This window comes from Oncorhynchus keta, chromosome 13 (assembly GCF_023373465.1).
Source record: "Oncorhynchus keta strain PuntledgeMale-10-30-2019 chromosome 13, Oket_V2, whole genome shotgun sequence".
Classification (NCBI taxonomy): Eukaryota; Metazoa; Chordata; class Actinopteri; order Salmoniformes; family Salmonidae; genus Oncorhynchus; species Oncorhynchus keta.
The window spans coordinates 40,263,136-40,290,490 of record NC_068433.1 but is presented as its reverse complement, the minus strand read 5'-3'; the positions used below and the strand labels follow the sequence as shown (position 1 = coordinate 40,290,490).

Genomic DNA, 27,355 nt, shown 5'->3' with positions numbered 1-27,355 from the left:
ACCTGTCCTCTCCTCTCAATACCTGTCCTCTCCTCTCTCCATACCTCTCTTCTCCTCTCCTCGCTCCTCTCTTTATACCTCTCCTCTTTCCTCTCTTCTCTCCATACCTCTCTTCTCCTGTCCTCTCTCCTCTCTCCATACCTCTCCTCTCTCCATACCTCTCCTCTCCTCTCTCCATACCTCTCCTCTCTCCTCTCTCCATACCTCTCCTCTCCTCTCTCCTCTCTCTATACCTCTCCTCTCTGCTCTCTCCATACCTCTTTTCTCCTCTCCTCTCTTCTCACTTCTCTTCTCTCTTTTGTGTTTTTGAAGAAGTGGTGAAGTCTCACAGGGATTTTAGTTAAGTGTGTGTGTGTTGTATATGATACAGGCTGTGTGTTCCAAGTGCTTTGGTAGGGGTGTGTGTGTGTGTCATAGCAGTGCTGCGAGGAGCGGAGTTGATCTAATAGGAGCTGATAGTGAGCTGCGCTCTGTTCTCACTGCAGCTGCTCTCACATACACCCACTCAGAGAGAGGGAGAGAGAGAGAGATGCTGTATTTAGATGAACTCAGAGGGAAGGAAGTTTGAGGTTACCATGACAACCCTTTCCTGACCCTCTCCCTAGTCTCGTCCACCCCTGGTCAGTGTGTGACTGTGAGTGCCTAATGCGTGTCGTTAAGATCTGGTCTACACTATTTTGAGTTTTCCTGCCATTGTCTATGTATGTGTTTGTGTGCATTGGGCCTTTATGCGTGTGTGTGTGTCTGTGTGTCTGTGTGTGTGTGTGTGTTTGCGGTTGAAGAAACTCTCATTCCGTCTTAAAAGAAACCACAACAAAAAGGAATGGTGTAATCCGCTCTGTGTACGTGATGTTGTGAATTCTATGTCACGTAAAACCTTGGACCGGCGCGCTGACGAGCAGCTGTCGGTGTCAGGTCGTGGGTCAACGGTCAGGGTGGTGAGGGTGACGCAATGTTCCCAGAACAGACCTTGGGGTGACTGAGATGGGGGAAGACTGGGATGATGTGGCTAAGTGGCATGGACCATCTTACACCACCCACCCACACACACACACACACACGGTATAGGACACACACACACGGTATAGGTGACTGGTGTCAAGTCTCAGCTGCCCGTCACAATGATCAGAACAATTACCTGGTGTGTGTGTGTGTGTGTGTTACTAAGGATGTATTTCCATCAGTACCTGTGGACACTAGTTGCAGGACTGTAGAAGTGCAGGGCGGAGAGGAGCGTTTGTGGAAGACTGATGGAGAGAAAAGGACAGAGGGGATGAGAGGAGAGGTAGAATAATGGAAGTACGTTGGTATCGTAGGCTGCTGGGTTACAGAGTGAGCGGCCAACCTCGGGCAGGGCTTTTCAAACCTCTCCTCCGGGACACCCCCGCCGTTCCGTGGATTTCAATTATTCCAGAGATAGCACACCTGATTCAACTAATTATCAAGCCCTGGACTACTTGAGTCAGGTGAGCTAGTTTAGGGCTACAACAACATTGTGAAACGCCTGGGGGTGCCGAGGAGAGCGTTCAAAACCCACTGGCTTAGGGTATGTGTGTCTATGTGTGTATTTGTATGGGATTGAGGTCAGGGCTTTGTGATGGCCACTCCAATACCTTGACTTTGTTGTCCTTAAGCCATTTTGCCACAACTTTGGAAGTATGCTTGGGGTCATTGTCCATTTGGAAGACCCATTTGCGATCAAGCTTGAACTTCCTGACTGATGTCTTGAGATGTTGCTTCAATATATCCACGTCATTTTCGTGACTCATGATGCCATCTATTTTGTGAAGTTCACCAGTCCGTCCTGCAGAACAACACCCCCACAAGATGATGCTGCCACCCCCGTGCTTCACAGTTGGGATGGTGTTCTTCGGCTTGCAAGCATCCCACTTTTTCCTCCAAACATAATGATGGTCATTATGGTCAAACAGTTCTATTTTTGTTTCATCAGACCAGAGGACATCCAAAATTAAATCTAGAATCGGCTTGATATATCGCAACAAAGCATCCTTCACTCATGCTGCCAAACATACCCTCGTAAAACTGACCATCCTACCGATCCTCAACTTCGGTGATGTCATCTATAAAATAGCCTCCAACACTCTACTCATCAAACTGGATGCAGTCTATCACAGTGCCACCCGTTTTGTCACCAAAGCCCCATACACTACCCATCATTGCGAACTGTACGCTCACGTTGGTTGGCCCTCGCTTCATACTCGTCGCCAAACCCACTGGCTACAGGTTATCTACTAGTCTCTGCTAGGTAAAGCCCCGCCTTATCTCAGCTCACTGGTCACCATAGCAGCACCCACTCATAGCACACGCTCTAGCAGGTATATCTCACTGGTCACACCCAAAGCCAATTCCTCCTTTGGTCGTCTTTCCTTCCAGTTCTCTGCTGCCAATAACTGGAACGAACTGCACGTTAAGCACCAGTTGTCAGAGCAGCTCACAGATCACTGCACCTGTACGTAGCCCATCTGTAAACAGCCCATCTATCTCGCTCATCCCCATACTGTATTTATTTATCTTGCTCCTTTGCACCCCAGTATCTCTACTTGCACATTCATCTTCTGCACATCTATCACTCCAGTGTTTAATTGGTATATTGTAATTACTTCGCCACCATGGCCTATTTATTGCCTTAACTCCCTTATCTTACCTCGTTTACACTCACTGTATATAGACTTATTGACTGTGTTTTGTTTATTCCATGTGTAACTCAGTGGTGTTGTTTGTGCCGAACTTCTTTACTTTATCTTGGCCAGGTCGCAGTTGCAAATGAGAACTTGTTCTCCACTAGCCTACCTGGTTAAATAAAGGTCGATTTTAAAAATAAATAAAAATTCTCCCAAAACTACAATCTTTGTCCCCATGTGCAGTTGCAAACCGTAGTCTGGATTTTTTATGGTGGTTTTCAGGTTATGTCGATCTAGGACTCGTTTTACTGTGGATATTGATACTTTTGTAGCTTTTTCCTCCAGCATCTTCGCAAGGTCCTTTGCTGTTGTTCTGGGATGGATTTGCACTTTTTGCACCAAAGTACGTTCGTCTCTTTCCTGAGCAGTATGACGGCTGTGTGGTCCCATGGTGTTATACTTGCATACTATTGTTCGTACAGATGAACGTGGTACCTTCAGGCATTTGGAAATTGTGATTTATAAGTAAAATAATCTGTCTGTAGCAATTGCTGGAAAAAATGACTTGTGTCATGCACAAAGTAGATGTCCTAACCAACTTGCCAAAACTATAGTTTGATAACCATAAATTTGTGGAGTGGTTGAAAAACGAGTTTTAATGACTCCTAAGTGTGTGTAAACTTCTGACTTCAACTGTATATAATGCTGTTGAACAGTTACAATAGGCACTGTATTGGAGATGCTTTTATATGAGATGGTATCTTGGTAGAGGCATTGAGTGGGTACAGTAGGGTGACCTCATCTTTGGGGGTTGGTCCTGCCTGTGTAGCGGCCTGACAGTCAGAGGATACAGGTGTATGTGTGTGTTTGCGTGCGTGTGTGTGTGCGTGCGTGCGTGCGTGCAAGCGTGCGCGCGCGCGCGCGTGTGTGTGTGTGTGCAGACCATGATGCTGACACTAAGTCTCTACTCTATAATTACATCTTTACACAGAGACAACTGGTGCATACTGGGTGGTTACTATAGCAACCATGTCAGCCTTGCACTGCTGCCACGACTTATAGAAGGAAGAGGAGGAGGAAGAAGAGGAAGAGGAGTAGGCAAGGAGGGAGAGGGAGAGGGAGAGGGAGAGGGAGAGAGAGAGAGAGAGAGAGAGAGAGAGAGAGAGAGAGAGAGAGAGAGAGAGAGAGAGAGAGAGAGAGAGAGAGAGAGAGAGAGAGAGAGAGAGAGAGAGAGAGAGAGAGAGAGAGAGAGAGAGAGAGAGAGAGAGAGGTTGTATTGAGAGATGGAGGCGTAGGAAGGAGGCAGAGGCACAGTCTGCTTTTTTCAGTAGTTGCTCAGTTAATCAGTCAGTTGTGTGGGTATCTTTCTTTGGTTTGTGTGATACACCAGCAACCACTAACTCCTACATCGGGGGAGTGTCAATCACCAGTTGGGATCAATTCAGTTCATTCAGAATTTTTACCCAGAGTTTTCTCTGTGGAGTTTTTAAAGGAATTAGTTTAATTTCAGTTCACTTCCTGGATTTACTGAACTGAAAAGTGAACTGAATGAACCCCAACCACGGAGTGAATATTCTAATCTGTTACCCTGTTGACTGTTAGGTGCCTGAGCCGACTCATTCCTGTGTCGAGCCCCCATTACTGTATATCCCTCCAGTATAACATCAAAGTCATCAAATCAAGCTTTAATACCTTGATCCTGCTATGTACTTAGTAGATTACTAAGCATGCAGTTGAAATGCAATGGTGGTCTGTCTGTCTCTGTCTGTGTGTGTGTGTGTGTGTGTGTGTGTGTGTGTGTGTGTGTGTGTGTGTGTGTGTGTGTGTGTGTGTGTGTGTGTGTGTGTGTGTGTGTGTGTGTGTGTGTGTGTGTGTGTGTGTGTGTGTGTGTGTGTGTGTGTGTGTGTGTTCAACACACTACAGTACATAGCTACTCTCTGATCGCTGAGGCATCAGGTGTTGATAGTAGTGAATGAACACAGGCCTCTCTATCACTCTCGCTATTATATACACTCTCTCTCTCTCTCTCTCTCTCTCTCTCTCTCTCACTCTCTCTCTCTCTCTTTATCCCACTCCCTCACACACACATCTGTATCTCTACTCTGTCAGTCTACTCAAACTGTCTATCCTGTCAGATCAGGTCCCGGCTATAATCAGGTTAGATGAATCTAGATCATTCAACACTAAACACACTGATGAACGTGTGTGGGCAGTTTGTGTGTGTGTTTCTTTATCGCTGGTATCTGATAAGAACAGGGGTTAAGTGTGTTTGGACAGTATGGGTGTGTGTGTGTGTTATGTTATGACTGGTATCCGTTAATGCGGTAGATTGTAGGTGCATTATTGTCTGTCGATGTGGTGTGTGTGTGTGTGTGTGTTGGCCTCCGTGGCATGCATTCAGTCGCGTGTTGTCAGCCACGTACATCTATTTTGTGTGTGTGTGTGTGTGTGTGTGTGTGTGCAGGGGCTCGTGTTACACAGCTCTGTAAGCAGCCCTGTTTTTGTCACGGTGGATAATTCTAGATGAGGTCTGAAACTTTCAACAGGTATTCGGGGAAAGGGAAAGGGGGGGGGGAACCTAGTCAGTTGTACAACTGAAGGCATTCAACTGAAATGTGTCTTCGGCATTTAACCCAACCTCTCTGAATCAGTGAGGTGCGGGGGGCGGTTCCAGGGTAGTTCCTGTTATTTAACCCACCTAGATTGTCACAGTTACAGCGGGCTGGAGATTGGAATATAGGCAGCTACCCTGTAGGACGGATCTGAATGTTATATTTATTGTATTACATTATACTGAACATACTCAATATTATAGTGCTATTTACGCGTTATGCATACAAATGTTGCTGCGAGCAGGTAGCAGAGATTTAACTCTCAAAGTTGGTTATAGGGAGGTTGCGGGGAGGCTTTGAGGAGGTTGTGGGTTGTTGTAGGGGAGGCTTTAAGGAGGTTGTGTGGAGGTTGTGGGGAGGTTATATTGAGGGAGAGGGCGCCAGGAGCAGCTCTCAACAAACACTGCTGACTCATCCTACCCCTGACTGAGGGAGCAGACGTTTTCTCTCTCTCCCTCCGTCCCCCTCTCTTGCTTTCTCTCCACATCTCTCCTGAGTATCGGGGCTACTGGGTCAGTGTACTGAAGTAGCATCACGCAATCCTCTCGAAAAGAAACATGGTGCAATTTTCCTCAATCACCTGAGTCCTTTTTCATGTCACTGATTAAACATGGTACTCGTCAACGAATCCCTTCATTTCACTGATTACAGGTCAAGAGATTTGATATGATGGGTCACACTAATACTTGAATAATGTGTGTGTTTTTCAGGAAAGCCATCTCGCGGTCGGGTCTCCAGCACTTGGCCCCGGTCCACAAACCCATGCCCCTCATCACTAACGGACCGTCCAAGGAGATACGCACGTCCGTTGACTGGACAGTGAGTCACACACACACACACACACGCGCGCGCACAGGATAAACCACATGATTTCACCAGTTGAATTTCACATGTGAAAACATGTGGATCAATGTGTTTTTGGAACACTTCCCGCGTGATGACGGTTCACGTGACCTTTCAACCATGGGATGGAGTATTTCACCTGAGATTTCACAGGTGATGCCCTGCAAACAAAAATCAGTTCTTCGAATACACACACAAACAACGCATACAGCATTTCAAACTTACATATTTGACACGCTTTGATTAGATTGTTTATTTATACAGGGCTTTTTTTTCAACACGTCCTCCCTGGGATTTGAACTCACGACCTCTTGGTTCGCAGCACGATGATCAACTTGCTACGCCACCATGTCTGTGTCAACGACTGATTTCACACGTTGAACTTTCATTGTTCCATCTCAGCTTTGTTAAAAATACACTCAAGAAAAAACATGATATTTACCATAGTGATTTAGCAGTAACATTCAAGTAGAATAATATGCCCCACCAACATTAGACATCTATACAGAAAACCCTCGAATGTCTGAAATACATCAATTAAATCAATGATGGGAGAATAGTCAGATTAAAGAGATTCTCCGGTACTTTTGTATACTTTTTTGAAAGTAGAACTCACGAGCCTAAAGTGGTCCCCGAAAATGACCTATTACATCACATACAGTATGTGCATCACGTCATTGCTCTCTCTCTCTCGCTCTGCTATGGGTTCATGATGTACCTCTTGCTAGCTGTCACTCATGGGGCGAGAGGCTGAAGCCCATTGGTTGAACTCAAATTGCTCGGGTTCTGGACCACATGGGGGAAAATGGAGGGAAAATGGCGCAGCACAGCTTCCAGAAAAACTGTTGCTTTCAAATGAGGGATTCCGTGGCTAATTGAGGTAAGATATTATTTCTGCTAATAGATTATGCATGTATGAACTACACATTGACACATCCAGCCCACAGCGAGAGGTTTAGAAAATACTTACCAGTCACCAAAGTTCCGGAGCATGTCTTTAAATGAGAACTAACATAGCAGTGCAGATGGCACTCTTCTGCTAAGTGCAGATATGTATTATAGGTAATGACTGTGTATTGGACTGCTACAGAACTCTCAGTGTATCCCAAATCCAGAGGTTGTGAGTTCAAATCCCAGGTGGGATCATATTGCAAATTCAGTACTAGGTGGTCATGTCAAATGTAATCATATTGTCATTGATTAAAGATTTGAACACTATTTTAGCTGAACGGCATACCACTTACTTTAAAACCCCATACCATTTCACTAATTTCCCTTACAAATAAGCATGTGAAATTTGCAGTTTCACACGTTGAGCTGAAATGTTCACATGTGAAAACAAAAGAGACACGTGCGAGTTCAGTTGTTCACATGTGAAACCACATGTTCACATGTATAAAATGTGGATGCTAACTCCACCTTTTCACATAGATTAACATGTTCTCACAATTGCAGTTTCTCATGTGAAAAGATTTGGCATCCCTATGTTTGTCACCTGTGTAGTTTCATGTCATCACATGTTGCTTTTACATGTTGTCACATTTTTATCACATTCACTTCACATAATATCACATGTGAAACACCTCATCAAGTGAAATTGGTGTGGTTTTTCCGTAAGGGCACACCCAGGGATCCAACCCGGCTATACCTGGGGAGAAATAGGTCCCTCCATGCAGGAGATTTCCTCAACGTCATTACTGGCATTTCCCTCTCTGCGTGATCCACACACACACACACACTCACACGCACGCACGCAAACACTCACACGCACGCACGCAAACACGCACGCACGCACGCAAACACTCACACGCAAACACGCAAACACACAGACAAACAACACACACACACACAAACACACACACACTGACACGCACGCACGCACGCACGCAAACACGCACGCACGCAAACACACACACACACACACAAACACACACACTCACACGCACACACACACACACACACACACACACACACACACACACACACACACACACACACACACACACACACACACACACACACACACACACACACACACACACACACACACACACACACACACCGCCATTAAACTTTAATGAGCTAATGTATCAACATCATGCAGCACAGAGCGAATAATGTGATTGTGGTTGTGCTGTGCTGCTTCTCTGTGTGTGTTGGTTGTGTGTGTTTTATGTTTGATCCACACACCCTGTAGGGGAGGATATATTTCCCTCGCCCACACACTGGAATCCAATGGACAATTAGGCACATTAAACACTCATACACTGTATGTCTGCCGGGCATGTGGGAGAAGGTCTAACATGTTCCTTTGTGTGCGCTGAATTTTGTGTTGCTGTGCGCTTGTGTGTGTAGGAGACTGCTGGGAACGGAGACCACCTGTGGCTGGAGACCAGTTGTTCTGGAGAGCTGTGCTACCTTGGAGAAGACACCTGTGTACTGAAGACTGCAGTGAGTACATGGAGAGGGCGTGAGAGAGGGAGTGAGAGAGGGAGTGAGAGAGGGAGGGGGAGGCGAGAGAGAGAGAGAGAGAGAGAGAGAGAGAGAGAGAGAGAGAGAGAGAGAGAGAGAGAGAGAGAGAGAGAGAGAGAGAGAGAGAGAGAGAGAGAGAGAGAGAGAGAGAGAGAGAGAGAGAGAGAGAGAGAGAGAGAGAGGAAAATAGAGACAGCGAGAGGAACAGAGGAGGGGGGTAGACTGACAGAAAGGACAAAGGACAGAAAGTGGAGAGATGAGTGAGGGAAACAGGGAGAGAAGAGACAGAAGGGGAAAGAGGAAGAGAGTTGTCAGAGGAGAGAGAGCCAGAGTGTGTGAGGAGAGAGAGCCAGAGTGTGTGAGGAGAGAGAGCCAGAGTGTGTGAGGAGAGAGAGCCAGAGTGTGTGAGGAGAGAGAGCCAGAGTGTGTGAGGAGAGAGAGCCAGAGTGTGTGAGGAGAGAGAGCCAGAGTGTGTGAGGAGAGAGAGCCAGAGTGTGTGAGGAGAGAGAGCCAGAGTGTGTGAGGAGAGAGAGCCAGAGTGTGTGAGGAGAGCACTGGTGATAACAGTGTTATGCTGAGGTCGATAATTCAAATTTAAAGTTTTATTAGTCGTATGTATTTACATTGTGTTAGAATGCCACGGAGAGCGTCAGTAGAGTGAAGTGCAGGTATTCCCAAATACGCCAAATAAAAATGGGATTCAAATTTTTGACAACTTTTTTTTCCTTCACATTTTCAAACAGTCCATTTATAATTTCCAATGGGGCCATACATTTGGGTGAGTTTTTTTTCTTGCCTGAGTAGCCTCGTTTCACTGCCAAAAATCAAATGAAACCATCTAGTCTTCAGCGAAGTAACAACACAATGTCAAATACAGGTAGGCTAGTCAAATAATTAACATCCAATCACATTAACCGTTACTCTTTCACGGGTCATTGCAGCAGATTTTTATGCAAATATTCTAAAGTCTGCATAAAACAATATGAGCATTTTCCTACCAGAGATGTCTTTCCATCAGCCCAGTCGTGACTTTTTTCCTGCGTCAAGTAATTCATCGCATGAAATGGTTGGATGCAAACATGGTTAGTAAGGTACTTAATTGTTACCCAGAAATGGTCTGATATTGATATAAAAACGGCTGCATTTGGCCTGTAATATCTCTTAGTGTCGAGGCCACAAACACTGTCATTAGTCTGAATAGGATAGAGGCTGGTAAGAGCAGGCCAAAATGTAATCTCTCACTAGTTTCCCCATCTGTCTCTCTCTCTTTCTTCCCCCCTCTCTCCCTTTCTCTCTCTTCCTCTCTCTCCTCCTCTCTCCCTCTCTCCCTCTCTCTCAATTTCAATTTAAGGGCTTTATTGGCATGGGAAACATATGTTTACATTGCCAAAGCACGTGAAATAGATGAACAAAAGTGAAATAAACAATAAATACATCTCTTCCTCTCTCTGTCAAGTTCCTCTCTAACACATTATGGCCTTAATACGTGTTTGATGTTTTTTTCAAGCGTAGACAACTGTTTTATTGTGACTTGGTCCGAGTGTGTGTGTGTGTGTGTCTACGTGAGTCTCACTGCTTTCTCTGGTGTGTGTGTGTGTGTGTCCTCTCTTTTAAGAAGTCTGCCCCCAGGAGGAAGTGCGGAGCATGTAAGATCGTGGTCCACACTGCCTGCATCGAGCAGCTCGACAAGGTAACACACACACACACATTGCAATTCTCCCTTTCAACAAGTCAATCCGATAAAGCACACCTGGCGCTACATCCTTACCATCTCTCACCGCCCCCACCCTCTCCTTCTCTCTCAGATTAACTTCCGCTGTAAACCAACGTTTAGAGAAGGAGGCTCTCGCTGCCTCAGAGATGTGAGTCAGCATCTGATGATGGTGTGTCTCTGATATGTGTGTGTGTTTGTGTGTGAGAACTGCTGTATATGTCCGTCTCTGACTGCTCTCTTTTCTTTCCCTCGTCCCTGTCTTCTGCAGAATATGTTGAGGCATCACTGGGTGCACCGGCGCCGCCAAGAGGGGAAATGCAGACAGTGTGGAAAGGTAAGACACCTACTGTACACCTGAAGGATATGCACCCTGTCTATTGTGTATATCTGAATGAATAACACAAACATCCTGTGTATCCGGTAGAGCTTCCAGCAGAAGTTCTTCCACAGTAAAGAGATTGTGGCCATCAGCTGCTCCTGGTGCAAACAAGCTGTGAGTAGTGTCTTGTGTGTTTCTCTCTGTATTGGGGATGTGTGTGTTCTTCTCTATTAGAGTGTCTGTATGAGTTAGTAGCGGTACCTCCAGACCCCTAACCCCGCCTCCTCCCTCTCTCCTCTCCTCCCCCTCCCCTCCTGTCCCCCTCAGTTCCATAACAAGGTGACGTGTTTCCAGCTACATCAGATTGAGGAGCCCTGTTCTCTGGGGGCTCACGCCGGGGTCATCGTCCCCCCCTCCTGGATCATCAAAGTCAGGAAGCCACAGGTGAGAACACAACACACACACGAACCCTGACACAGATTCACACACGCACGTAGCTCAACTGTAGCTCAACCACCGGCTTAACCCTAGAGCACACACACAGTCCAACAGGGAGCCTTCACGTCACATCACAGCCAAACAGCCAGGATTGGAGGAGACCCACGTGCTTGGGCACGCACTCCTTTACAGACTCCTTTACAGACTCCTTTACAGACTCCTTTACACACTCCTTTACAGACTCCTTTACAGACTCCTTTACAGACTCCTTTACACACTCCTTTACAGACTCCTTTACAGACTCCTTTACAGACTCCTTTACAGACTCCTTTACACACTCCTTTACACACTCCTTTACAGACTCCTTTACACACTCCTTTACAGACTCCTTTACAGACTCCTTTACATACTCATTTACGCACTCCTTTACAGACTCCTTTACAGACTCCTTTACAGACTCCTTTACAGACTCCTTTACAGACTCATTTACGCACTCCTTTACAGACTCCTTTACAGACTCCTTTACACACTCCTTTACAGACTCCTTTACACACTCCTTTACACACTCCTTTACACACTCCTTTACGCACTCCTTTACACACTCCTTTACACACTCCTTTACAGACTCCACGCACTCCTTTACAGACTCCTTTACGCACTCATTTACGCACTCCTTTACACACTCCTTTACACACTCCTTTACTCACTCCTTTACGCACTCCTTTACACACTCCTTTACACACTCCTTTACACACTCCTTTAGGCACTCCTTTACACACTCCTTTAGGCACTCCTTTACACACTCCTTTAGGCAACACACTCCTTTACACACTCCTTTACACACTCCTTTACAGACTCCTTTACGCACTCCTTTACGCACTCCTTTACGCACTCATTTACGCACTCCTTTACACACTCCTTTAGTCAGTCCTTTACGCACTCCTTTACACACTCCTTTACGCACTCCTTTAGGCACTCCTTTACAGACTCCTTTACACACTCCTTTAGGCACTCCTTTACACACTCCTTTACACACTTTACGACTCATTTACGCACTCCTTTACACACTCCTTTTCAGTCCTTTACACTCCTTTACACTCCTTTACACACTCCTTTACACACAGACTCCTTTACGCACTCCTTTACAGACTCCTTTACACACTCCTTTACATACTCCTTTACACACTCCTTTACACACTCCTTTACACATTCCTTTACAGACTCCTTTACAGACTCCTTTACACACTCCTTTACAGACTCCTTTACACACTCCTTTACACTGCTTTACAGAGTCCTTTACACACTCCTTTACACACTCCTTTACACACTCCTTTACACACTCCTTTACAGACTCCTTTACACACTCCTTTAGGCACTCCTTTACACACTCCTTTACACACTCCTTTACACACTCCTTTACGCACTCCTTTACACACTCCTTTACAGACTCCTTTAGTCAGTCCTTTACGCACTCCTTTAGGCACTCCTTTACAGACTCCTTTACAGACTCCTTTAGGCACTCCTTTACGCAGTCCTTTACACACTCCTTTACAGACTCATTTACACACTCCTTTCTTTACACACTCCTTTACACACTCCTTTACACACTCCTTTACAGACTCCTTTAGGCACTCCTTTACACACTCCTTTACACACTCCTTTACACACTCCTTTACAGACTCCTTTACACACTCCTTTACACACTCCTTTACACACTCCTTTACAGACTCCTTTAGGCACTCCTTTACGCACTCCTTTACACACTCCTTTACAGACTCCTTTACACACTCCTTTACACACTCCTTTACAGACTCCTTTACGCACTCCTTTACGCACTCCTTTACACACTCCTTTACGCACTCCTTTACACACTCCTTTACACACTCCTTTACACACTCCTTTACAGACTCCTTTACGCACTCCTTTACGCACTCCTTTACAGACTCCTTTACACACTCCTTTACAGACTCCTTTACACACTCCTTTACACACTCCTTTACACACTCCTTTACACACTCCTTTACAGACTCCTTTAGGCACTCCTTTACGCAGTCCTTTACACACTCCTTTACACACTCCTTTACAGACTCCTTTACAGACTCCTTTACACACTCCTTTACAGACTCCTTTATGCACTCCTTTACGCAGTCCTTTACACACTCATTTACAGACGCAATTACAGACTCATTTACCAACTTAATTTACATACTCATTCACAGACTCCTTTACGCACTCCTTTTAGAGTCTGCAGTCTCTTCTTATTACTGTTAACTTCAACTGACCTCCACATATACCAGGAGCTAGACATTGTTGTGTGTGCTTCAGGGTTTATCTGTGGAACATGCCTTAATGCGTTTCTCTCTCTCTCCCCTCACACAGAGCTCATTCAAAAACTCTACAAGGAGGAAAAAACGCACATCATTCAAAAGAAGGACCAGTAAGAGAGGAACTGACGTGAGTACTGTTCTCTGTCCCCCTGTGGGGTGAGTTCTGTTCTCTGTCCCTCTGTGGGGTGAGTTCTGTTCTCTGTCCCTCTGTGGGGTGAGTACTGTTCTCTGTCCCTCTGTGGGGTGAGTACTGTTCTCTGTCCCTCTGTGGGGTGAGTACTGTTCTCTGTCCCTCTGTGGGGTGAGTACTGTTCTCTGTCCCTCTGTGGGGTGAGTTCTGTTCTCTGTCCCTCTGTGGGGTGAGTACTGTTCTCTGTCCCCCTGTGGGGTGAGTTCTGTTCTCTGTCCCTCTGTGGGGTGAGTACTGTTCTCTGTCCCTCTGTGGGGTGAGTACTGTTCTCTGTCCCTCTGTGGGGTGAGTACTGTTCTCTGTCCCTCTGTGGGGTGTAGGTACAAACGTGTTCTATTTGCTGACAAGGGGTAGACTTGCTAATATCTTTTTGCTCCCATTAGGAGTCAAAGTGGCGCCCGTTCATGCTGAAGCCCCTTCCCTCCCCTCTGATGAAACCTGTTCTAGTCTTTGTCAACCCCAAGAGTGGAGGCAACCAGGTAAGTTAACCTATGATTCCTGACTTATAACCCTAACTGCTGTCCCACAAACCCCTAGCTACCGTAATCCCTGACCCCTGACCCTAACATCCTTCTTTCTCCGTGTCTCAGGGTACTAAGGTGTTACAGATGTTTATGTGGATCCTGAACCCTCGCCAGGTGTTTGATCTCTCCCAGGGAGGGCTCAGAGAGGCGTGAGTACCACGCCCTGCATGCTACAATCTATTTCCCACACACTACACCCTATACACTATTTCCTACACCCTAACCTCTGTACGTCATGTCTCCCAGGTTGGAGTTATACAGGAAAGTGCCAAACCTGCGTATCCTGGCCTGTGGAGGGGACGGGACGGTGAGAGAATGAACATGTTATTACTGTTTTACTTCAATTCAACTGCTATTACGTCTGTCTGTCTGTCTGTCTGTCTGTCTGTCTGTCTGTCTGTCTGTCTGTCTGTCTGTCTGTCTGTCTGTCTGTCTGTCTGTCTGTCTGTCTGTCTGTCTGTCTGTCTGTCTGTCTGTCTGTCTGTCTGTCTGTCTGTCTCAATGACTCTGTATGTTTTCAGTGCTACTGTCAGGGGTATTCAACTTTTACCCCACGAGATCCGAAACCTTTTGGTTTTCTGTTAATTTTGCTAATTAATTGGACACACCTGGTGTCCCAGATCTAAATCAGTCCCTGATTACAGGGGAACAATGAAAAAAGCAATGGAACTGGCTTCGAGGTCCAGAGTTGAGTTTGAGGGTGCTTGATGATAGACAGTGCAAATGTGTTACTGTGTGTGAACACAGCTCCCCCTGGTGGCAAGACACACACACACACACACACACACACACACACACACACACACACACACACACACACACATACATAGTTAACATGTATGAACATGTCCCAGGACCTATACATTATTCAGAGCATTAATGAACTTCATTAACAGAGCCCCATCTCACTCTCTCTCTCTTTCTCTCTCTCTCTTTCTCTCTCTCTCACCTTTTCTCGGCTTAGGTGGGGTGGATCCTGTCTGCTCTGGATGAGTTAGGAATGACCCCCCATCCGCCTGTAGCTGTACTTCCTCTGGGGACAGGAAATGATCTCGCCAGGACTCTCAACTGGGGAGGGGTAAGCTGCCCTTTGTGTGTGGATGTGCGTGCACTGGGGTGTCATCCACTCATTATTTTAGAGGGGGCAAGAGGAACATGAGGATGGAGGGGGGGGTTGTCCGGAGAGGGGCTGGAATTGTGTACTTTTCAAACACTTGAAACACCTTTTCCCTGCAACCTAGAGCGATAATCAGTATGCCTAATTCTATGCAACAAACAAAATACAGTGTGTATATTATTCTGCATAGGTAATCTAATTGTACGTCTTTACCTGTTCAAATGTCATTTTAATGAATGTTGCACATCGATTCTTCAGGAACATTTATGCCTTAGGAGTTTAGTACTACTGTCACACTGGTGTATAGTGTCATAAGGCATTTTCATATTTTCTCAAGTCTCGCAACCTTGCCAGCAGGCCTGCCAGCTAAGATGGCCAGACAAGCTACACCAACTTGATTGGTAGCCTGAAATGCCTCGGTGGCTAGTAATGAGGTCGGGTGATTGGTGAACCTAGCTGGCTAGCTAAAACCTACTTCATTACATTGCTAGGTGGCCAGGAGAATAGGGGGTCGGGCTACTCTTTGGCTGGTCCAGTCGGTGTGACCCCCTCCGCCAAATACCCGCTGGCAGATCTTTCTTTATAAACAATTTGGATAAAACGTGGGCTTAAAAATGAAGCTAAGTAATGAATTCAACGTGTAAAAAGCAGAGGGGGGCACGTGCCCATTGTGTCCTCCCTGCATGTGTGCATCTCATTATGTTTTGTACGGTATACATTTCCCTCTGTCTGACTCTGACCCTATACAGTCACCTTGCTAACTACAGCACAGTCAAACACAGTGGACTCTGTCTTACTGAAATAACTCACGTTGTACTGCAGCTGTAATTATAGTGGGGCTCGTTGTAGGTGTTGTCTTGTTCTCTTTGAGTCTGTGGCTCTTTTAGACTGTCCTTTTCGTCGCTGCTGCTCGGTCTGCCTGTCCTGTTTTATCAGCACACAGCCTGTCCTCTCGGTTCCCCTGCACCTTGCCACAGCGCCTATGTGTGTGTGTGTGTGTGTGTCTGTGTGTCCTGTTGATGAGAGTGCTGCTGTCATCAGCACGTTCGCTGACACAAAAGCTAAGAGTGTGTGTGTAGGTGATGTGAAACAGCCTTTGTTTGGCACTCACTCTCTCTCTCTCTCTCTCTCTCTCTCTCTCTCTCTCTCTCTCTCTCTCTCTCTCTCTCTGTCTCTCTCTCTCTCTTTGTGTGTATGTTGTGTGTGTGCGTGCGTGCGTGTTTGTGTATGTCTGTATCCTGTTGGTGAGAGTGCTACTTTCTCTGACACAAATTGCCTGAATCAGTTGTAAAGATGTTTGTGCGTGTGTGCATGTGTGTGTGGGTGTGTGTGCACTAAGGCTAATTAGCAGTAGCTCTAATGAGCGTCGCCTAAATATAAACAAGTTCTCTCTGAACCACACATAGGGGGGGCAGAGATTGAGAGAGAGAGAGAGGAAACACTTCCAGGCTCTTGGGGAGGAGAGGAGGGATGTGTATATCAAGGGTTATTAGCCATGATTAAAATTCATTACAGACAACAACATCAAATCTGCATGGAAATAACATTCAGCTGCTAAGAGGAGAAGAGAAGAGAAAAGAGACGAGGGAGAGAGAGAGAGTATGAGGGAGAGAGAGTATGAGGGAGGGAGAGTATGAGGGAGAGTATGAGGGAGGGAGAGTATGAGGGAGGGAGAGTATGAGGGAGAGAGAGTATGAGGGAGGGAGAGTATGAGGGAGAGTATGAGGGAGGGAGAGTATGAGGGAGGGAGAGTATGAGGGAGAGAGAGTATGAGGGAGGGAGAGTATGAGGGAGAGAGAGTATGAGGGAGAGAGAGTATGAGGGAGGGAGAGTATGAGGGAGAGAGAGTATGAGGGAGGGAGAGTATGAGGGAGAGAGAGTATGAGGGAGAGAGAGTATGAGGGAGGGAGAGTATGAGGGAGGGAGAGTATGAGGGAGGGAGAGTATGAGGGAGGGAGAGTATGAGGGAGAGAGAGTCTGAGGGAGAGAGAGTATGAGGGAGAGAGAGTATGAGGGAGAGAGAGTATGAGGGAGAGAGTATGAGGGAGGGAGAGTATGAGAGAGGGAGAGTATGAGAGAGGGAGAGTATGAGGGAGGGAGAGTATGAGGGAGGGAGAGTATGAGGGAGGGAGAGTATGAGGGAGGGAGAGTATGAGGGAGAGTATGAGGGAGAGAGAGTATGAGGGAGAGTATGAGGGCGAGAGAGTATGAGGGAGAGAGAGTATGAGGGAGAGAGAGTATGAGGGAGAGAGAGTATGAGGGAGGGAGAGTATGAGGGAGGGAGAGTATGAGAGAGGGAGAGTATGAGGGAGGGAGAGTATGAGGGAGGGAGAGTATGAGGGAGGGAGAGTATGAGGGAGGGAGAGTATGAGGGAGAGAGAGTATGAGGGAGAGAGAGTATGAGGGAGAGAGAGTATGAGGGAGAGAGAGTATGAGGGAGAGATTGTTTGTCTGCCTCTCTTCAGCAGAAATAAGATGCGCCGAGGACGTCTCAAGTCTAGAGCCGCCGCTTTCAAGGAGCGGGACACTAATCCGGACACTTACAAGTTATCCCGCTACGACTTCCAGTTGCTCAGGTCCTCTAAAAGTTCTACAGTTGCACCTTTGTGAGCATCTTGATTGGCTGCGTCACCGCCTGGTACGGCAACTGCAAGGCATCCGACCGCAAGGCGCTACAGAGGGTGGTGAGTACGGCCCAGTGCACCATGTGGCCGAGCTCACTGGAGCCTGGACCTGTATACCAGGCGGTGTCAGGGGAAGGCCCAAACAATTGTCAAAGACTCCATCCACCCCAAGCCATAGACTGTTCTCTCTGCTACCTCATGGCAAGTGGTACCGGTGTACCAAGTCTGGAACCAACAGGACCCTGAACAGCTTCTACCCCCAAGCCATAAGGCTGCTTAACAAGACTGCTGAATAGCTAATCAAATGGCTACCCGGACTACCAGCATTGACCCTTTTCTTTAACTAACTCTCTTGCACGGACTCTATGCCCACACTCTGGACTCTACCCACACACTGGACTCTACCCACACACTGGACTCTACCCACACTCTGGACTCTACCCACACTCTGGACTCTACCCACACACTGGACTCTACCCACACTCTGGACTCTACCCACACACTGGACTCTACCCACACTCTGGACTCTACCCACACACTGGACTCTACCCACACTCTGGACTCTACCCACACACTGGACTCTACCCACACTCTGGACTCTACCCACACACTGGACTCTACCCACACACTGGACTCTACCCACACACTGGACTCTACCCACACACTGGACTCTACCCACACACTGGACTCTACACACACACTGGACTCTACACACACACTGGACTCTACCCACACACTGGACTCTAGACACACACTGGACTATACAGACACACTGGACTCTACACACACACTCACCCATACTTACACATATCCACCTCAGGCGCCCACACACACACATAACATGCGCACATGTGCACACTGACAAACACACACACACACACACACACACACACACACACACACACACACACACACACACACACACACACACACACACTTTCACACTCACCACGTACGCTGCTGCTACTGCGTCACATACGCTGCGGCCACAACTCAGTGTATTGTCTATCCTGTTGCCTCGTCACTTCACCCCTACCTATATGTACATTCCGTAGCTACCTCAGTGACATCGTGGCCCTGCACATTGACTCAGTACTGGTGCTCCCTGTATTTAGCATGTTGTTTCTGCTCTCTATTCGTCTTTTTTCACTGTGTATCTATCCCCCGTGTCACTATTTCTATTTGATTTTCCACCCCGATCTTTATCTTAAACTCTGCGTTTTTGGAAAAGGACCCGCTAGTAAGCGTTCCACTGTCAGTCTACACCTGTTGTCTACGAAACATGTGACAAATAAGGTTTGATTTGCTTGTAACATTTTGCTCACTACGGTGGCAACAAGAGAAGAATCCACTGCAGCACATGTGTTCGGGTTGCTGTATGTGATGCCTCAGCTGTGTTGGAACTGCTGGTTATTACCGTGACAGAGAGACTGGCATAATAGGTACTTATTTCCATAAAAGCCCTTCATTATTCTGTCACTGTCTTTGTGTGTGTGTGTGTGTGTGTGTGTGTGTGTGTGTGTGTGTGTGCGTGCGTGCGTGCGTGCGTGTACGTCTGTGTACATGCACGTGCGTGCATGTGTGTCCACCCGTCTGACGGTGTAGGTGGTAAGCAGTCTGACCTCGGTGTCCTGGATAAGTCACTCTCATTCTCTTTCGAACACTTGAAATGCTATTATTGTCGTGGTCCCATTCCACTTGTCTCTGGCTTCAGTTTAAAGGAATTGAAATTAGCTCCGTTTACCTGAAGTAACATGTCTCTCTCTCTCTCTCTCTCTCTGTAGGGTTATAACCTGTCTCTCTCTGTAGGGTTATAACCTGTCTCTCTATGTAGGGTTATAACATGTCTCTCTCTGTAGGGTTATAACCTGTCTCTCTATGTAGGGTTATAACATGTCTCTCTCTCTCTCTCTCTCTCTGTAGGGTTACAACATGTCTCTCTCTGTGTAGGGTTACAACCTGTCACTCTCTGTGTAGGGTTACAACCTGTCTCTCTCTGTAGGGTTATAACCTGTCACTCTATGTAAGGTTATAACATGTCTCTCTCTCTCTCTCTCTCTCTGTAGGGTTACAACATGTCACTCTCTGTGTAGGGTTACAACCTGTCTCGTTATGTGTAGGATTATTACCTGTCTCTCTGTGTAGGGTTATAACCTGTCACTTTCTGTGTAGGGTTATAACCTGTCGCTCTCTGTGTAGGGTTACAACATGTGTCTCTCTGTGTAGGGTTATAACTTGTCTCTCTCTGTGTAGGGTTATAACATGTCTCTCACTGTAGGGTTATAACCTGTCACTCTCTGTGTAGGGTTATAACCTGTCACTCTCTGTGTAGGGCTATAACCTGTCTCTCTCTGTGTAGGGTTATAACCTGTCTCTTTATGTGTAGGATTATAACATTTCTTTCTCTGTGTTGGGTTATAACCTGTCTCTCTCTGTGTAGGGTTATAACCTGTCTCTCTCTGTGTAGGGTTATAATCTGTGTTGCTCTGTGTAGGGTTACAACCTGTCTCTTTATGTGTAGGATTATTACCTGTCTCTCTCTGTGTAGGGTTATACAGACGAGCCGGTGTCCAAGGTACTGTGTCAGGTGGAGGATGGCTCTGTGGTGCAGCTAGACAGATGGAACCTTCAGGTGGAGAGAAGCCCCGCCCAGCCGGAGGAGGGCACACAGAAGGTCTGTCTGGGGTCAGAGGTTAGGGGTCAGAGGGGAGGGGTGAATGGTCAAGGGAGGGATCAGTGGTACGGCTGTCTCATGGTCTGAGTGATATGGACAGTGAGTTCAACCTTATTTAAACTGATTTTGTACCTCTTTTGTGCGCTCCCCTCTTTTTCACTCTGCATCTCTCTGTATGTCTCCAGCTCCCACTGAACGTGTTCAACAACTACTTCAGCCTGGGCTTCGACGCCAACGTCACACTGGAGTTCCACGAATCCAGAGGTGAGCAGTACTGTCTCTCGGGACCAGAAGCATCGTTCCTTTAGCTGTCTGACCACAGTAGGACACAGACTCTAACTGTTGTACCTCCTCCTCCCTGCAGAGGCCAACCCTGAGAAGTTCAACAGTCGCTTTCGCAACAAGATGTTCTATGCAGGGGTGAGTACCCGACAGACTTAACACCACATTACTGAATGGGGCGAGGGGGGAGAGGGGATGAGGAGAGGGATGTGGAGGGATTTGGAGGGAGGGAATAGAGAGAGGGAGAAAGGCGTATATAGAATGTAACGAGTTGTCTCTGCTTCCTGTCAGGCTGCGTTCTCCGACTTCCTCCAGAGGAGCTCCAGGGATTTGTCTAAACACGTTAGAGTGGTGGTGAGTGTCTCACGCACGCACACACACACACACACACACACACACACACACACACACAAGGATCTGCTCAAACCAGGCTGTCAGAGTGGTGGTGAGTGTCTCACACACACACACATGCACGCACGCACACGCACACACACACACACACACACGCAAGGATCTGCTCAAACCAGGCTGTCAGAGTGGTGGTCAGTGTCACACACAAACACACACACACACAAAAGGATCTGCTCAAACCAGGCTGTCAGAGTGGTGGTGAGTGTCACACACACACACACACACACACACACACACACACACACACACACACACACACACACACACACACACACACACACACACACACACACACACACACACACACACACACACACACACATACACACAGAGTGTCACAGGCTGACAGTTTGGTTAAGAGGGCCCTGACGGCCTGATAATCAACCTGCCACTGGACAGGTCCCTGGCTCAGGAACTGGAATCTCTCTACATTCAATTACTGGATTCAGTGAAACCTCTTTTTCTCTGTCCCAGTGTGACGGGACGGATCTCACTGCTAAGATCCAGGAGCAGAAGTTCCAGTGCATCGTCTTCTTAAACATCCCCAGGTAGCTATTCAACCCACCCAGGTGACCTTGTGTCTATCTGACACTGTTGGTAGATCTGTGGTCTGTTCATAACCTGCCCCATAGTTTTATGCATGCAGCGTACTCCGGGTTTTTTGTGATGGTGTTTGAGGATTATGTGTGTTTTTAAAGTGTGTGTGTGTGTGTGTGTGTGTGTGTGTGTGTGTGTGTGTGTGTGTGTGTGTGTGTGTGTGTGTGTGTGTGTGTGTGTGTGTGTGTGTGTGTGTGTGTGTGTGTGTGAAGGTACTGTGCGGGCACCATGCCGTGGGGAACACAGGAGACCACCGGGACTTTGAGCCTCAGCGCCATGACGACGGCTGTATTGAAGTCATCGGCTTCACCATGTCCTCCCTTGTGAGTGTGTGTGTGTGAGTGAGTGTTTGTTTTAGAGTGTGTGTGTGCGTGCGTGCGTGTGCGTACGTGTGTGTGTGAGAGTGTGTTTGACTATACAAAATGGTGTAATTCCTCTTCCTGTCCCCTAGGCGGCACTGCAGGTAGGAGGTCATGGTGAGAGGCTGCACCAGTGTAGAGAGGTGACTCTGACCACCTTTAAGACCATCGCTGTACAGGTGAGATATCACACAGGCCAACACTAAATGGATACAACACAGGCCCATACTACAGATATATAACACAGGCCCACACTAGCGATCGAACCAATGATGTAGATAAACCCTGGATTGCTGATACTATTTATTGGCCAGTGAGAGGCTTTGAAGCCACCGATCGGCCATATTGGCACTCCCCAGGAGGAGCAGTCCTCCATAGGAATGAATGGAATTCATGGAATTAGAAGATTAAGGCATTTTAAACTCAAATACTTCTACTTCTATTAAATTGAACTCAAAGTAAATGAAAAGTCATTATTACCTAAAATGTTTGTGTGGTATGACTCCAAACTAAAGGAGAAGTCACAGCAACACATTTAAAAAAAAAAGTTATTATAAGAAATTGCAGTTAGATTAAAAAATAAAAAATATGAATAATATCTTTGTTTTTGCATGTACATTGAGTGATTAATCTTATGCTACAGATAAATAACATACATTTTTCTAAACAAATCCAATAATTTAGTTAGATTTTTTTGCACCTGTTACTGAAATGGTTGTTGAAGTTGCTTACGTCTCCTCACACTGTACTGAACCCTTGCAGTCATTATGAAAGCAGGCTGCGGGTGAATAAAACTGTTGGATATCTTAACTCTGGCTGGATTAAAATAGGAATTACACATCACTTTGCAAGCATGCATAATGTGGGTTGCAAAATTCAGGAACATTTTCCAGGTTTTCCAGAAATCCCAGTTGGAAGATTCCTGGAAATCCTTCAACCAGGTTTTTTAGAAAATGTGGGAATTTTGGGAAAGTTACTGGAACTTTCAGGCCTGATGTGGCCTGTAAACCATGAGTTTCAGGCCACTGTATTAGGATAGAGCTAGGCCTCAAAATAAGGTCTCATGTGATGTATTGTCATTTAATTATAATGGTAACATTCAACTATGAACTCACTTGAAGGCCACAGGACTGTAATGAACAAATTCAACAACCATGCCTCTGTCACTAACAAACACAGTCATGGGTGGTAACTGCGATTCACTTAAAAAGTCAAGGCACACTGGAAAATTATATTGGAGGCGTGGCTTAGTAAGAGTGTTACGTGTTTCTGTTACGTAATCAAATCTGGAACCTCTAGGGTCGCAGTGACTCATTCGGTTTGAGTAATGACTACAAAATCACTCTCAGGAACTTTACTCAGATAAATGAAGTGCAACGGGTTTCCTCCAAGGTTTTGAGTACTGACAACACCCCTCCCCCCGTTCATGAAAATGGATCGCTGCTACAGATAGTACAGTGAGTCACGTGACCGTGACTTGCTATATAAAGCAGGCAGACAGGCATTGAGGCATTCAGTTACTGTTCAATTGAACGTTAGAATGGGCAAAACGAGTGACCTAAGCGACTTTGAGCGAGGTATGATCGTCAGTGCCAGGCACGCCGGATCCAGTATCTCAGAAATCGGCCCGCCCTCCTGGGCTTTTCAAGCACGAGGGTGTCTAAGGTTTACAGAGAATGGTGCGACAAACAAAAAACATGCAGTCAGCAGCAGCTCTGATGGCGAAAACAGCTTGTTGATGAGAGAGATTTAAGGAGAATGGCAAGAATCTTGCACGCTAACAGGAGGGCCAAACAGACAGGTGTATAACGCAGGCCCATGCTGTAGAGATACAACACAGGCCCATGCTGTAGAGATACAACACAGGCCCATGCTGTAGAGATACAACACAGGCCCATGCTGTAGAGATACAACACAGGCCCATGCTGTAGAGATACAACACAGGCCCATGCTGCAGAGATACAACACAGGCCCATGCTGCAGAGATACAACACAGGCCCATGCTGCAGAGATACAACACAGGCCCATGCTGTAGAGATACAACACAGGCCCATGCTGTAGAGATACAACACAGGCCCATGCTGTAGAGATACAACACAGGCCCATGCTGCAGAGATACAACACAGGCCCATGCAGGCCCATGCTGCAGAGATACAACACAGGCCCATGCTGCAGAGATACAACACAGGCCCATGCTGCAGAGATACAACACAGGCCCATGCTGCAGAGATACAACACAGGCCCATGCTGCAGAGATACAACACAGGCCCATGCTGCAGAGATAGAACACAGGCCCATGCTGCAGAGATAGAACACAGGCCCATGCTGCAGAGATAGAACACAGGCCAATGCTGCAGAGATAGAACACAGGCCCATGCTGCAGAGATAGAACACAGGCCCATGCTGCAGAGATAGAACACAGGCCCATGCTGCAGAGATACAACGCAGGCCCATGCTGCAGAGATACAACGCAGGCCCATGCTGTAGAGATACAACGCAGGCCCATGCTGCAGAGATACAACGCAGGCCCATGCTGTAGAGATACAACACAGGCCCATGCTGTAGAGATACAACACAGGCCCATGCTGTAGAGATACAACACAGGCCCATGCTGTAGAGATACAACACAGGCCCATGCTGTAGAGATACAACACAGGCCCATGCTGTAGAGATACAACACAGGCCCATGCTGTAGAGATACAACACAGGCCCATGCTGTAGAGATACAACACAGGCCAATGCTGCAGAGATACAACACAGGCCCATGCTGTAGAGATACAACACAGGCCCATGCTGTAGAGATACAACACAGGCCCATGCTGTAGAGATACAACACAGGCCCATGCTGCAGAGATACAACACAGGCCCATGCTGTAGAGATACAACACAGGCCCATGCTGTAGAGATACAACACAGGCCCATGCTGTAGAGATACAACGCAGGCCCATGCTGCAGAGATACAACACAGGCCCATGCTGCAGAGATACAACGCAGGCCCATGCTGCAGAGATACAACGCAGGCCCATGCTGCAGAGATAGAACACAGGCCCATGCTGCAGAGATACAACACAGGCCCATACTGCAGAGATAGAACACAGGCCCATGCTGCAGAGATACAACGCAGGCCCATGCTGCAGGCCCATGCTGCAGAGATACAACGCAGGCCCATGCTGCAGAGATACAACGCAGGCCCATGCTGCAGAGATACAACACAGGCCCATGCTGCAGAGATACAACACAGGCCCATGCTGCAGAGATACAACACAGGCCCATGCTGCAGAGATACAACACAGGCCCATGCTGCAGAGATACAACACAGGCCCATGCTGCAGAGATACAACACAGGCCCATGCTGCAGAGATACAACGCAGGCCCATGCTGCAGAGATACAACGCAGGCCCATGCTGCAGAGATACAACGCAGGCCCATGCTGCAGAGATACAACACAGGCCCATGCTGCAGAGATACAACGCAGGCCCATGCTGCAGAGATACAACGCAGGCCCATGCTGCAGAGATACAACGCAGGCCCATGCTGCAGAGATACAACGCAGGCCCATGCTGCAGAGACACAACCCCAAGTCAGAATGTATTTGATATGCAGAGTGTGTGTCTGTGTGTCCGTGTGCACATGTGTGTAGGTGGATGGAGAGCCGTGTCGCTTGGCCCCCTCAACCCTCCGGATCTCCCTACGCAACCAGGCCAACATGGTACAGAAGAGCAAGAGACGCACCTCAGTACCCCTGCTCAATGAGTGAGTCACACACACACACCAAGGATATAGGCCAATATAGCACTAGGTATCAAGACCTCACTGCCCTAACTCAACGAGTGAACCACACACACACTCTCTAAAGAGAATGGCTGGAGGACTGGCAGGTAGCCTAGCGGTTGAGACCATTAACCGAGCGGTCACCGGTTCGAATCCCCGAGCTGACTCGGTGAATCACGCACACATCCTTCTCCCTGTGGAACTAGGCCAGGGTAAAGTCCTCCGAGTCCTGCCCTAGCGACTGAGTCACATAACTCCCCAGGGCTACAGAACGGACACTATGAATGTGTCTAAGTGTACGTTTACACCGATTATGATAACCAGTGCTCGATTTTTGATGCCGTGGCTGCATTCTGTTGGGAAGAAGCATATACACCAAGGGGATACGGGGTCAAACGAGGCGCTGCCTCAGTGTAACATCTGTCAAGGTGTAAACTCACTGCTGAGGTCCGCACACTCGCTCACAGTTCATTTTCTTGGTTTTATTCAGGGCTTCGTCTCATCATATTTCACTTCACACTGTTAGTTTGTCCTCTGACCGTCTGTTCCGCTTACTACCTACCACCTGTTAGCAGATCGTCCCAACAGCACTAATGCCTGTGTGTGTATCTAGCTGCCCTTGTGTGTGTGTGTGTGTGTGTGTGTGTGTGTTGCTCTTTACTCAGTGTGGTTCTACTCAGCTACAGTAACTAAAGCTGTGCCTGGTTGTTGCCTTAGTGTTCTGCAATTACCACTCTAGTCTGTCATGGGCTTCATCCATGTCTTCATCATCTGCTGTCTTTTTCGTCTTTTCTTTCTTCACCTCACCTTCGTGTCTGCTCCTCTCTCTTTCCTTGATATTTACCCAACTCCCCTCTGGGTCTGTCCCCCCCCCGCACTTGCCCCGCCCCGCCCTGTTGTGTGTGCGTGCACGACTGCAGTATTCAGAAAGTGTGTGCAGCAGACCTGCGCCGCCTTTCTGCTCCCCCTGACTCCTTCTCTGTGTAAGTACTTTAACCCGGCGAAAGTGTCTGAGAGAGTGTCTGAGAGAGTGTCTGAGAGAGTGTCTGAGAGAGTGTCTGAGAGAGTGTCTGAGAGCGTGTCTGAGAGAGTGTCTGAGAGAGTGTCTGAGAGAGTGTCTGAGAGAGTGTCTGAGAGAGTGTCTGAGAGAGTGTCTGAGAGAGTGTCTGAGAGAGTGTCTGAGAGAGTGTCTGAGAGAGTGTCTGAGAGCGTGTCTGAGAGAGTGTCTGAGAGAGTGTCTGAGAGAGTGTCTGAGAGAGTGTCTGAGAGAGTGTCTGAGAGAGTGTCTGAGAGCGTGTCTGAGAGAGTGTCTGAGAGAGTGTCTGAGAGAGTGTCTGAGAGAGTGTCTGAGAGAGTGTCTGAGAGCGTGTCTGAGAGCGTGTCTGAGAGCGTGTCTGAGAGAGTGTCTGAGAGAGTGTCTGAGAGCGTGTCTGAGAGCG

The 27,355-nt window shown here is 47.3% G+C and overlaps 1 protein-coding gene across 1 annotated transcript in view; it reads left to right on the top strand.

Annotated features, from left to right (window-relative positions):
- LOC118392780 (diacylglycerol kinase iota-like) overlaps window positions 1–27,355 on the top strand; it is a 43,121-nt gene that overhangs the window by 11,320 nt on the left and 4,446 nt on the right. The window contains 22 exon segments of the mRNA XM_052460149.1: window positions 5,965–6,073; window positions 8,453–8,548; window positions 10,185–10,259; window positions 10,375–10,431; window positions 10,552–10,617; window positions 10,708–10,776; window positions 10,930–11,046; window positions 13,420–13,494; window positions 13,941–14,036; window positions 14,148–14,230; window positions 14,328–14,388; window positions 15,046–15,159; window positions 20,371–20,496; window positions 20,682–20,760; window positions 20,861–20,916; window positions 21,070–21,132; window positions 21,664–21,737; window positions 21,999–22,027; window positions 22,030–22,109; window positions 22,238–22,324; window positions 25,786–25,898; window positions 26,837–26,899. Of these exon segments, the coding sequence (XP_052316109.1) occupies window positions 5,965–6,073; window positions 8,453–8,548; window positions 10,185–10,259; window positions 10,375–10,431; window positions 10,552–10,617; window positions 10,708–10,776; window positions 10,930–11,046; window positions 13,420–13,494; window positions 13,941–14,036; window positions 14,148–14,230; window positions 14,328–14,388; window positions 15,046–15,159; window positions 20,371–20,496; window positions 20,682–20,760; window positions 20,861–20,916; window positions 21,070–21,132; window positions 21,664–21,737; window positions 21,999–22,027; window positions 22,030–22,109; window positions 22,238–22,324; window positions 25,786–25,898; window positions 26,837–26,899 (1,788 nt within the window).